Below are 13,781 nucleotides of genomic sequence, written 5' to 3'. Positions count from 1 at the left end.
GCAAACATAGTGCAAAAAGGTAGCTCAATCGCAAAAATAAAAATAAAACTTATAAAACACAAGACAGACAGCTGCTCTTCACAATGGTCTGGACTTTCCCAACCCAACATTTCGATCGGAAAAACTCAGTTACTGGTTTTCGTATACATGTATATCGCTATAGAAGTTTAAGCGAGACACAAGAGTCCAGAAAACATGACGGTTCCACGGCTGTGAGCCGGAAGAAGGTTATCCAACGATGCTGTAGTTTTGAGGAAGGCCAATGCATAACTGCTAGACCATATATGATTTTACTTAAAAAAAGCACACCTGTATAGTTACCAGACCCCTGGGATACTCCGAAGGAGCCAACAGAGCTAGGTAGTACGCCCCCATTCAGAACCACACCTGCGTTTCCCCAGTACGCATCCGTAGGACTTTGAGAATGATTTCCGGGGGGTGCCGGAGTTTGAATCCCAGTATATCTGAAGAATGGATTCTTCAAGTCCAAAACGTTGGTTGCGCGAACACCAGTTCCTTCCACTACTACTTCCATTTCGACGTCATAACTTTGCCTGGAAAGATGATCAGAAGTTAGGATGCTAAAAGTTGTAAGCATGATTTAACAGGCAAAAAACTGAAAAAACTTGAATTAGCTTGAAAGTTCTTGATTTTCTTTTATGAAAACGATCTTCTATTTTTCAAACAGCTAGACGGTCTTCTAAATCATACAAGGAAAGACTTCAATCTAAATTCTGGAAAGAATATGTTGACCTTTCAAAAATACCAAGGGCCTAAGATGTTGCAGTTTCAGATAAAATTTCATGTTGCTATATAAATTTTCAATTTCCCATTTAATTTGATCATCAAAGAGGTAATTTTTCCAAAAAGTCACTATTAACACAAATGTAAAAACGTGCAAGCTTTTTCTCAGCACATGGCGAATCATTCTTCCGTGCAGGAAAAAACAGCTGATCCGTTTCCAGTCCGGAAGTAAAATGGCAGCTTGTTAGAGAACTTACCTTTCATTTGCGACTAATGTAACGCTGCCGTTAACCCTCTGGCCAGCTCTGACGAAGACTGGGTTTGGAAGAAGACACCGTACCTAAAGTAATTAGATATCATCGTTTGTAGATATACATTGGAAATGATTGTGCACAAGAAGAATAAGCTAATTTACAAGATAACTGAGGGTGTTCAAGAAAATGGAGAGTGATGAACTTGAACAATTACGCCTACCACAGTATCTTGAATTTCTACGTACCTCCAGCTCTTGTACCTAAAACTGATTTTAGCACACACTCAAAGGGAGCAGGTGACTCTTTTTGAAACTTTTATGAGCTGGTAAAATAGTAAAGCAAATACGAGTGTAAGAATTCTGACCGCAGTTAAAAATAAAAACAAACAATTCTGAACTGGAAGTGTCAAACGAAACAAATAAAGTAAGGTATTTGATGGATTTAGATTTTGGGAAACGCAGCTTGATAATGAAACTTATAACCAGTACCACGACAAAAAAGACAGTACAACTAAGGTAGATGAACGTCAAGAAGAACAATCCAAAAAGATAATTGAAGCGCAAGAGCAGGAACAGATTGTCGCAACAAAGAGGGAAAAGCTAATCAAATAATCAGATTTCACTGCAGATTCAATTTAGTGAATGAGATTTAAAATGTGTAATTGTAACACGTACCTGATACCAGTGAGTTAATGGTTCTTGCGGGGCAGTTGACAGCCAAACATGACCTCTGGAGGAGAAAAACCATCATGCTTCAAGTATCCACTACATATGCCATTTTACGCTTCAAGTATCCACTACATATGCCATTTTACGCTTCAAGTATCATCTACATATGCCAATTTACGCTTCAAGTATCCACTACATATCTCATTTTACGCTTCAAGTATCCACTACATATGCCATTTTACGCTTCAAGTATCCACTACATATGCCAATTTACGCTTCAAGTATCCACTACATATGCCATTTTACGCTTCAAGTATCCACTACATATGCCATTTTACGCTTCAAGTATCCACTACATATGCCAATTTACGCTTCAAGTATCCACTACATATGCCATTTTACGCTTCAAGTATCCACTACATATGCCATTTTACGCTTCGAGTATCCACTACATATGCCATTTTATGCTTCAAGTATCCACTACATATGCCATTTTACCCTTCAAGTATCCACTACATATGCCATTTTACGCTTCGAGTATCCACTACATATGCCATTTTACGCTTCAAGTATCCACTACATATGCCAATTTACGCTTCAAGTATCCACTACATATGCCATTTTACGCTTCAAGTATCCACTACATATGCCATTTTACGCTTCAAGTATCCACTACATATGCCATTTTACGCTAACGAAAGAAGCATTAAAAGTAAGGGTTTGTCTAGTTGTTAGTTTTTACGAGAAATAAAATCCAGATTACTTTTATTTCCACTGAACATATCCACATTTTTAGTTTTACAAGCTATCATGGAAAAGTCTTTATATGAGAAAGCCTGAATATCTCCTTGAAAAAGGGCTTGACAAGATTTTTGAACAGTATCTATAACATTAGATCTATAATAAATCTTACGTTAAGCAATTATCTACAATTTCTAAAGACAAAAGTCGCTCAGCTTACGTTGAACCGAAAAATCCGACATCAAACCAAAAGGCAAGTCCATGGAGTGTGCCTGTCATCAGCATTGTGTATTGCAAAGGGATGTGAATCCTAGAAAAAAACCGGAAGAGTAACATAGTTGTCACAAAAAGCTTCCAAGCCAGTAGGATGACTGCACGACCTCAAATACATGACAGACCATAAAGACTCTATCATGACACGATCATCAGTGAACATCTCTCAACAACGGATTCCTCGAAACAACAGACAATGAACTTTTCGAATAAAATTACATATCTGCAGAGCAGAGCTTTTAAAAGTAAACTGTTGAGAATGAACTGTAATTCTGGAAGCCCTGAAGGCCCTACGAAGGTTTCACTGTATACGAAACAAACAAATAATTCTAAAAAGAAAGAGCAAAGACGGCATTCGCCGCTGCCAAAGAAAACAGAATAGCCCATTCTCTAGCAGCATTTATACAGATCAGTTTACTTGGGAGTGAGATGATAATGGCAATGAAAATAATCAAAAAAGAGGACGCTAAAAAGGCAAGAAAATACCGAAGATGCAAGAAAATCGTCGGAACATAACACCAACCATGACGTCACAAACAAAGCTAGTCAAAAACGTTTAATAAAACATTTGACGTCACAAAGAAAACTTTTAAATATCAATGCCTGATACACCTTCACGAAAAAGTAAATATAGCAGAAACAAGGGTAAAAAGGCGTACCTTTCCAAGTCTTTCTCAGTTGATTTAAGAAAATCTACATGATGGGTACAAGGCTTGGCCATCAGTATGCGAACATCGAATGTGTCCTGCAATATGCAAGTTCCTACTGGATTACTTCAACGTGAATATCCAGCTAATATAAAAGCCGGTCAAAAAACAAACCAGTTAGCATAAACATTAGGTTATTATATACACCCGGTTAATAAAAGCATCCGGTTACTAAAAGCATCTGGTTAATAAAAGCATCCTGTTAATAAAGCATTTGGTTAACAAAAATATTCGGTTTACAGCGAGTAGAAATACAGTAAGAAGAATAGATGAAAAATAATTCAGATCTGGTAGGTTTGATTTGTTCATTTTTGAAAACCGATGAAAGAGTTACCGGAAGGCTACAAATGAAATCATATTGAGTGGAAACCTCACGGGAAAGGTTTTCTGGATCTGAGAGATGGTGGGGATGAATAAAAACACGAAGAAGAAGTTCATGTATCCTGGGAAATTGTAGTTTTTAGTTAGTTTCAACTAGAATTATCAAAAGTAAACTAATTGATAAATTAAAAACTGTTCTTGAAAGCACTTAAAAGAAAACATCCATAAAATTGACAATGAGATAAAAAATGACACCGGAAATGAAATGGAGAGTTTTCTGCGCAACATAAATTACTACACACGAATTTTCATACACAACATACCACAATTGGTTGTTTAAAGTATTCTTGTGTTGCCGCTTGCCGCAAACTTGTTAGATCAACACCATAGAATGAATTCTGACACCTAAATTGATGGCAATTTACAAAATAAAAAACGATATGTGGGTATGTAATATCTACAGAATAAAATAGTATACGGTGAACAACTTAATGCAGCGACGGTTTTTCGTTGCAGGCAGTGTACCAAAAGCAGATAACAAGCAATTTTCTCTGAAACTTCAGGTCACTTTCAGCACTAGGAGCTCCTCAGAATGGGAGCAACTAGAAAATATTCAAATTTTAAGATGGCGCCAGAAGCAGAACGGACTGAATTTTGTATAAATCCCTTTTTGTCCATTTGGAAATAATCGCAGGTCTCATCCAAACTACTTATATCAAAACAAAAGGAATCTAACTGACAAAAAAGCCTTGAGGTATAAATCTGTAAAGACAAAAATCAACAAAATGACTTACAGTCTATGCTTTCAACTGAATGCCAAATTTAATGATTTTGACAGCTTAGAATGGGGAGATATTGTAAAAACTGACCCAAAACAGGAATACCTCACATTATTACTGGGCTTCAACTAATTATGAAAGAAATCACTATTTGCCACGATGTTGGTTGACTTGAGAAATCTGGAGGTTGATCAGAAGAAACTAACCTCGTGTAAACAAACTAACTAGTAGCTTAACAATTAATTCTACAACAATTTCGTGGCCAGTGTATGTTACCCTGAAGCCACAAAAATAACAGAGAATCTAGATTTGATCTACGTTGCAAAATCAGCTTACCAAAAATTGGATTTTCCAAAGTGCTCCATGTACAAAGCATCATCCGTAAATGGGGCGATATGGACGTCCCCTCTTGTCGGAAACATCTTACCTTGCAAATGGAAAAAAACTTCTTTATAATATTTAATCTAAAAAAATAAAAAGCAATATAATATAGGAATATCAATGAAATTTGTCAGCTCTTGAGACTCAATTCAGTCAGACAGCAAAATACAACCTTTCATGAAATAATATGCTTCACTGCCAACACTGGGCTGAATGAAAGGGTGCAAACAGAGAAATTCTAAACAGCAATTCTTGTCAAAAGCCGCTTGGGTATCCAAAGTACCAGGTCTAAACGTAGAAAACACCATGCTTGACTGTCCCCTCAAGGCGAAGCTAAATTCTTCCCTTTCTGAATAACATTGTCACTTTAAAAAAACCTATAAACACAATCTGTGCCGGCAAATTTTCAATGGCGACCATTTAATATTGAAAATTTGCAACAAAATAACGGGATACAGGAAAAGTTATTTGCAAATCGGTTGCAGTTTGGAACAGGTGTCTCAAAAATTTTGATAAGGTTGGAAATCCTTTAGGTTAATTAGGAATTACCATTAGGTTTGAGCCACTTCTTCCCATGAAGATATGTTTCAAGCATTCTCTCGTTAAACAGCATGTACCCCATTGGTTCGCTAATGATAACATCGACGTCTTCGGGTAGGCTGATCTAGAGAGCAAGCAGAAACTATGAATCGCACTGACTGGCCTTTTAGGAGGAATGGAGACTTAATATTGTAAATAAACCAACATGTTTGTAACGAAAAGAAGCCAGAATCATCAAATTGGATAGGTATTAGCGACTGTATGTACCGAAAATGATCGAATTTTTACAGGCCTCCATGTCTCAGGTGAACAATTCCTTTTTTCTATACTATTTCATCTTCAAAATAAATGCTTTAAAGAATTTTCCAAGCCTGCTTACTTTACTCTAATACATCCAATGGCAAAATACATCTTTAGGAACACTTAAATTTATTCATTATGTAGGCGTTGCAAGACAGGGAAAAGGCATCTCTGGGAAACGCAAACTGAAAATAAAACAACAAACCTCCTCGATCTTTCCTGGGATTACTTCAATAACAGAAGAAGCATTGTTATGCGCTACCAAAGTCTAGATTGGAAAAAGGAATCAGATCAGGATTAAGTATGAAAAAATAATGGAAATCAAAGTTTATTAGATAGAAACCTGTGATGATGAGCTTCCCATTCACGAAAGGTTTTAACTTATACTGTGAAGACAACAACTAATTGAGCACCACCAAAACAGCAACGAAAATTATACTTTCACAGTAACAAACGTACATTCATAATAAGGGGTTGAATAAGGCACTTTTCTGCTTCGATTTACATGTTAGCTCAAAATAGCAATTGATAGAAAGTATATGGAATCTCTGAAGATATCCACATGCTAGATCAGCTGTGCAGCATATTTACTTGAAAAAAGATAGATGATTCGGGGAGGTAACACAGGGAGATGATTCACATCCATTTATCGGAAAGCCATAAAACTAATGGCATATCAGCATAAAATCTCAAATTTTTATAGCAGGTCAAGACTGTACAGGTTTTTATGAAAAACTTGTACAACTGGTAAAGGGTGGTTTTCCTTTCTTAAGTCTTTAATCAATTTATGTGGTTAAGTTTGTGTGACAGAGTGCTTGGGAAGACCCTTCATTGAAAAACAGACTTTTGCATTTTTCTTAGGCCTAAAAGGTAACAACTGCAATAAATTTGGCCGTTTATCATACTTGTGCATGTTGTGCCATTGTGCTTGCTTCAACTGCATAAATTTTCCTGGCACCCGCTTGCAAAGCAAAGAATGAAAGAATACCTAGAAAATTAAAGAAACATTGCAATTAAAACAGAGCGAGTTTCTTTACAAATATGATACAAGTAGACTTTTGCCACTAAGCAAAAAGATCCCAGACACGTTCACCAAGAGATAACCATGGGCAACATTTCTATTGTTGAAACTGTGACCCTTCTTGATGCTGAAGAACCAAAATCACTATAAGGTCAAATGTAACTTACTACTGAGCAAAAAAATATACCATCAAAGTGACAATGTAAGTTGACGTTTTACCAAACATTTAACATAAAGTTTATAAAATTAAACAATTAGATATTAAAATCAGTGGCGGACACTTGAGGGGGGCGAGGGGGGCGACCGCCCCCCCCCCACCAATACTCTAGAGGACAATGGTATTTTGTTCTAAAACAATGGGAAATGTGACATCATCTTATTAAAACAATAGGCTTGCCCCCCCAATATTTGATCAAGTGTCCGCCCCTGATTAAAATTTATAGTCAAATTTGATATTCAGACCACTCTTTTAGGGGAAGTTAAGGGGAAAGTTGGAGAGTGGGGTTTATTCAAATAAATAATACAGTCAGTTTACCAGTTCCAGCTCCAACATCAAGAACAACCTAAAATGTGTAAATGCATATAAGAATTCCTAATACCAATAGTCTAACATTCAGATCAGAAATTAGGATTGTTAAAATTGGCAAAAAGGTTCTTTTGTAAAAATTTGGATGACAGAAATGTGGGTGACAGAAATTTTTCCTTGTATAAAACTATATCAAGAAATTTAGCTTAGAAGCTGATTCACAAAATAGTGTTAAGCCTCTAAATAATATACAATGCTGCTTTTAAAACCACTTGATAAAACTATTATATTAGAGCAAGTACAACATTTATGCAATGAAATGGTTATTATAAACAATAAATCAAGGATTTCTTGATACATATTATTTAAAAAAGGAACATTTTTAACATGAAGCCCAAAACCAAGTTAAACATCAAAAATGCCAAAAATGTCTTTATTACATACTCAGAAATGCTGTAACACTGCTGTCATTTTGAACTTTGGGAAATGCCATGACAAAGAACAGGCATTTCCACGAAATTTTCAGGCCTGGCTTACCTTATCTTTAAAATCACTGATGTTCTGCAAAATTGCTCTTTGGTAGGTAGATGTCCTTGTATAATCCTAACAATGCATATTTATACATGATGACAGAAAAATATAATATACCTATTTTTGATATATGTATATAATGTATAAATCTATTTTAAACAGCATGAGGCATTTCAGTAGTCTTGCTTTTTACATTATTTTAAACTGTATATTATGCTAGACTAAAAACATTGGACATATATATTTCAAAAAAAAATGCTAAGTTAGTTCAGGATACAGAATGCTCCACACAAAGTGTTTGAAGATAATGATTTCCTGAGATTTTGAACGAAACATGCAAAGCAATACCTCTGCGAGAATATTTTGCCTGACTATAATCAGGAAATACAAAGATCTATGAAAAGAAATACTGTGTGCTTCTATTCAGGCCTCTCTGGGAAAAAACGTGGGTTATAAAAAACCCTTGCCAGTTTGGCTGTGTGGGCTATTTCGCCCTTACAGAACTGTTGTTAATTTTTTATATTTTGAGTATTTACAAGGGCAAAAATACATCACCTTGTCCTCACCTAAGGAATTCCTTGAACACTATTCACTTTAAACACTTTAAAATTTTGGTGTGTTTTACTACCTTTAAATTTTGTATTACCTTAAAACGAGACACAAGAGGAAAATAACTTTTTTGAAATAGCAGCTCAAATGTGGCGTTTTGGGAATGCCTAGTTTATATGTTCCTCTATATGTTTAAAGAAAAATTTTTTGGATTTGACAGCATGGTGTAGCTCTTTCCATTTATTTACTAACACCCTGATATTTAGCGGTAAGTAGTACAAACATTGGGAAGCTAAACTGCTTGGATTAAATGAGACATTAATTTGAAAAACTGCGCAGGCTGAAAAAAGCCCTCGCAAATTTACTTTGCGCAGGCATCAACATACCTGCATCATGTTTTGCTGTTGTGATAAATAACCATAAAACTACAAAGAAATACATAACAAATTGGCATAAAAAATTAGCAAAAATCAAAACAAATTCACATGCATTTTGCTGTCAAACAAATGAATTTTTGAAAATCTAGCACAGAATGTGGAACGGAGCGACTGACATCCCACTTTAAGAGAAGAAAAATTGATACGTAATCGTTCTGTTCCCACATGAACAGTTCATTTATTTGTTCAAAAATTTGGAACGCTATTAGAAATGTACACAATCAGTCCTGTTTGAAACAAGCCTTGATCTGCTGCTGTGATCAAGGTCTGATTCAAATTTTTAATTGTTATTTGTAGTTTGTAGTTTCTCCAAAAAAAAGTAAATTATGACATATGCTGACCTTTGCAGCACAATCTGAACTGCAAAAATCTGATTTGCTTAGAGATTGATAACTAGAAACTCTCTTGTTTAGGAAACATAATCACAAAGATGTATGTAACTGGCTTTCCAGCTTACTAAAAGATGAATGATTAATGTTATTATGCCTAGCAATATTGTATTCCTTCCACACTGCGATTTTTTCAAACAAATCAAACACAAAGCAGAGTCATCTTGCCGAGCTACAAAAAAATTGTTTGTCAACCAAAATTTGAAATTTCATTCACCAAGTTCACTATCTGTCTCGTTTCTCCAAAACATATCCTGTACCTGTCTCGAATTTTCAAAATAAGTGTAGAGTAACTCGCTAAATGTGTGTGTGTGTTAGTGCATGCGCTTTAATTTGATCTCACAAATAATATGAATAAATTTCTTTCTTACAACCTGAATCAATACAATGTAATTCTCTTTCAACTTTGACCTCACTGCGTGCCACACAAGACGATATGATGGGCCACAATGTGGCCCACAGACCACGCAGTGGACAAGCCTGCTCTAAAGTCATCAGCATGATGTCTTTCTAAAAAGTGTAACTCTGCGTTGGGGGGGGGGGGGCGTTTGTCACAAAATCAAATGCTGAAAAATCTTTGAAGACAAAATTCAAGCCTTTACATACAATCATATATAAACTAAGTAATGCAAAAACTTGCTTACATGTTGCAATGGACATTACAACATTGATACACTTTCTTCTATTTTTGCAATTATTGAATAGAATTTCACTATCATTCTGCACTTTTCACCTGAGGTTCAGTTATCATAGATGAAATCTCCCTTTTTCTTTGTAACTTAAAAAATACTTGCTGCTTTAATTGAAAACATCTTTTAGTTTACCTGAAAATATTGTGCAGCAGATGACTCTTCTGTCCTTTCATTAAATGTTGACTTCATCTGTTTAGGATGTCCAGTAACCAGATAGAAAAGATCTTCAAACCTTTGTAGCTCTAAGATGGTAGAAAAAGCAAAGCTCACTGGAGAAAGTTGCCTTTCTTCACTATTTCAACAGAAACACTGGTCAATCCAATATGAAACGTATGCCAAAAAATTGGGCAAATTGGGGCCTATATACTACTACTTGTGTAGCTGTAGAGCAATGTCTTTTATCAAATCATGCTAAGCACAATTGCCTTTCTCATCAATTAGATCTACTGACGCATCACTGTGTAAATATTTGAAATACAAGTCTCTAGGAAATACATTTTATAATGACAAAATAAACTTAACAGTCTTTTTCTGTACGTACTGACTAATTGCCAGTATCTCAAAATGTAATATCAGCATTATACTTTTTAATTGGAAGTGAAAATTAAAAAAACTGGTATATAGATATATATACATTCAAAAGCTCTAGACAATAATGTTTTATAAAATCAAATAAAACACTTTCGTAAGACGTTTCGATTTTCCTTCATCAGTAAAGAATACATATATAGCTGTTGAATATATATTTGTATGCATATATTAAAAAATATATATTTCAGATTGCGTTGTCTATTCTGACGTGACAGTGCTCGATGTGCTCGAATGTTCTCTGTCTCATTTCTAGTCTACATTCTATTTTATTATAAAAAAATATATATAGATATATATATTTATACATGTCTTCAAGAAAAACACTCTCATGTAAATGTTTCGACCAAAGTCTTCATCAGTAATGGCTATATATATAAAAATATTTTAGCCATTACTCTAACTTATACAAGATAAATTTGAAAAATGCATTCCCACCTTCACTACTTTCAAAAATAAGTATGACAGGCTGCTCGTCCAGGCCGATCGAAAAGCAAAGTTTCCCAATTCTGTAACAATCTAATACTCTTTGCAAGGGTACATTGACAAGAGTTTTTCCAGACCCTGAAAGTTTACAATTGATGAGTCAACTACAAAATGTAAACAAAATTTATAAAATAATGTCATTCTCAAGCTTATCTTTTAAATCTGGAGAAAGCAATTTTGTATACACTAGTCAATATTTAAGCACATACAAGGAACAGCTGTTTTCAGAGTTATTAAAATCTAGACATACTTTATGGTTGCAGCGGGCAGGCATGCACCCAATATTTCCTTAAGGAGTGATTAGTTGCACGTCCAGTGATAAATATTTCTCTTAAAAAGAGTAACTAATAGATGATGATAGGTCAATTCTCTCAGGAAACTCTTTTTGGAAACAGAAGTTTGACATCGAAAAGTCAAACTGACAGTCATTCCATTTCTGTATTATCATAAAAAGTTTCCTTTGTTCTGGCCCACACTGTTTCATCAAAATGAAAGTGAAAGGTTTCCATTACTCTGTTTTTGTCTGTTTTAATATCCTTTGTTTGAGCTCATTCTGAAACTGAGGATGAAAAAATTTGTTTTTAAATTACTCTGTTTTCATTTCTCTCTTCAAAACACTTTGTTTTAAAATGATTCCATTTTTGAATGACTTTGTTTTTTCCTACTCCCATTAAAATGACTCGTTTTCAAATAACTCTTTTTCCATTGATAACTTTAAACATTGTTAGCCCATTTCCCATTATCCCATTTCCAAGCCCATTAATTGGAATGCAAATAAAAAACGATTACATTCAGCTCGATTTTGTATGAAAACGGAGTAATGGGAACAGGGCCTGATTTCCAATGGACTAGCACATTATTAATTGCCCTTTGGTAATTACAGGGGCTTGGGTAAGTCCATTGTTGGTCAAACAGGGGCTGTTTTTTGTTTTTATTTGCTTGAGCTATTTTATCTGCTATTTTTTTAATTTTTTTGAACACAGTTGAAACATCATCACATTTCTTAAATCACTGAACCCTCTCTAGGTCGCACAGTACCCTTAAAAGATAATTCAATCATTTGCGGAAATTGCTTTCTTTGGAATGAAGATGAATGGGAAGATATCATTGAGAGAGGTGGGGATAAATGCCTCAAATCAAATGGAGAAAGTAAATATACCTACTATTCACAAATAAAGGAAGAAAATTTACTTTGGTAATATTTTTGGCTACTACTAAATACCAAATAAGCCCTTTTCTTGAATATCCTATAAATAGTTTTGCAAAATTAGCCCTGTGGTTTTATTCAAAGACTTATAGTTATGGTAAGTTGATTCTGGCATTGATTTTGGCATTTTAAATCTGACAACAGCAGTTTCATTTTTTGATCGATTGATTGTTCAAGCAATTATATATTTGATTTATTTTTGAAATTATCTGTTTATTGACTAAAAACTGCATCAAAATACATAATATTGAAATAACAAACCTAAAGTCTTCAAAGCTCGTGAACTTAAAAGGTATGGCTTCAAAAAATAATTTTTGTTCTGGGAAAATGTTACATGAATTAATCAAATTAATCAAACACAAAAATTCGTTAGCGATTTTCAAACTGATTTTTAATTTGTATTAAATTGAGATTGTGTTGAGATTCTTTGTGAAAGATATTGCAACTGATGACAAGAAACATTTAATTTATTCAAATATTGAGGGGTTTTCGTCATTAAGGGATTTCTATCTGCCGCCAAATTTTAATCTGTCCTTAAATGATTTGAAATGCGCCCATATCTAATGAATGCCATGGCCTAAACTAAAGCTTATTTTAGGCTACTCTGAAAACATCAAAAAGCCTTACCATTGTGAACAACTAATAGATTTGTCTGTCCCTTGGAGCTAATTTCAACGATGCTTCCAGAAGCAACATCTGAAGTCGATCCATCGCTTCTAAGAAATCTGAGTCCAACACCGGGGAAAACATGTGGAGTTGCTAAGTGAACTGATTTCGACATGTTTTTCACAACAGGCTTCAATCACCGATCGATAGATGGCCTAATACTGAATATTCTACAAATTGACGTTGTACGAATGGCTGTTTCTTGTAAGCAACCATAGAATTCTGGTGATTTCCTTGTCTGTTAAGTTCGATTTGAAATACTTTTAAGTCTTTTCAGCAACACAATATTTGAACGAGCCTAAAACTCGTGGCACCCATTCGGAACAATCCACTTCACGTTACCAGCCTCTCTCTTTAATAACTATAGCGAGGCTGGTTCCAATACCATGAGTACACAAAAATCCGCCGTCAAAAATTTCGGGTGGATAAAATTTCGGTGAAAAAAGTTTCAGACATATTTTTGAAATTTCGTTTCTAAATTCGATGAGAACGTGGAAAATTTTTGTTGAAAGAAAACATTTATGCAAGTAACGAAACGAAGAACTTTCTGTAAGTTATTTCCATCTTCAACATAAAATCATCTGGAATGCAATCATAAAATTTATCAAAATTAAATGTTTTGATGTCAGCCCAATAAATGGATTTGAAGAGTAGGTTAGAACGTTATTAAATCGTATTTAGAGGCGGATATATTTTATTCCATATTCTATAACCCACGTAGCCAAATCAATATGAGGCGTTTACGGGCCGCATTATTTTCGATCGCCTCTCGCCACGGGCGGCACAACCACCCCTGCATCCCCTGCACTCCAGGGGCCGCAGGAGCATTTTACTTGAATTTGTTTAGCTCTTTTGCGATGCGAGTATTCCGACAACCTCTCGTTGGTACTTCCAATGTACCGCACAACGAGTGCCCCATAAAATCATAGGCATGAACTATGGTGAAGCATCTAAATGTGATTCTCAAAAGTTGAATTGAGA

At 34.9% G+C, this 13,781-nt stretch overlaps 1 protein-coding gene across 1 annotated transcript in view; it reads right to left on the bottom strand.

Annotated features, from left to right (window-relative positions):
- Positions 1 to 13,781, bottom strand: part of LOC135694458 (histone-arginine methyltransferase CARMER) — a 19,013-nt gene extending 5,232 nt beyond the window's left edge. The window contains exons 1-16 of the mRNA XM_065213218.2: positions 12,762 to 13,781; positions 10,880 to 11,005; positions 9,986 to 10,095; positions 8,722 to 8,760; positions 7,793 to 7,858; positions 7,265 to 7,292; positions 6,614 to 6,696; positions 5,914 to 5,976; positions 5,418 to 5,532; positions 4,824 to 4,914; positions 4,032 to 4,113; positions 3,340 to 3,425; positions 2,628 to 2,717; positions 1,673 to 1,727; positions 1,002 to 1,084; positions 310 to 554 (exon numbers count right to left, since the gene is read on the bottom strand). Coding sequence (XP_065069290.2) covers positions 310 to 554; positions 1,002 to 1,084; positions 1,673 to 1,727; positions 2,628 to 2,717; positions 3,340 to 3,425; positions 4,032 to 4,113; positions 4,824 to 4,914; positions 5,418 to 5,532; positions 5,914 to 5,976; positions 6,614 to 6,696; positions 7,265 to 7,292; positions 7,793 to 7,858; positions 8,722 to 8,760; positions 9,986 to 10,095; positions 10,880 to 11,005; positions 12,762 to 12,915 — 1,516 coding nt within the window. The 5' untranslated portion in view covers positions 12,916 to 13,781. The remainder of the gene's footprint in view (positions 1 to 309; positions 555 to 1,001; positions 1,085 to 1,672; positions 1,728 to 2,627; positions 2,718 to 3,339; positions 3,426 to 4,031; positions 4,114 to 4,823; positions 4,915 to 5,417; positions 5,533 to 5,913; positions 5,977 to 6,613; positions 6,697 to 7,264; positions 7,293 to 7,792; positions 7,859 to 8,721; positions 8,761 to 9,985; positions 10,096 to 10,879; positions 11,006 to 12,761) is intronic.

The sequence above is a fragment of the Rhopilema esculentum genome, chromosome 8 (assembly GCF_057945365.1).
Source record: "Rhopilema esculentum isolate cy_ngs chromosome 8, ASM5794536v1, whole genome shotgun sequence".
NCBI classification, from domain to species: Eukaryota; Metazoa; Cnidaria; class Scyphozoa; order Rhizostomeae; family Rhizostomatidae; genus Rhopilema; species Rhopilema esculentum.
Note: the sequence above shows the minus strand (reverse complement) of the source record. Positions and strands in the feature narration are given on the sequence as shown.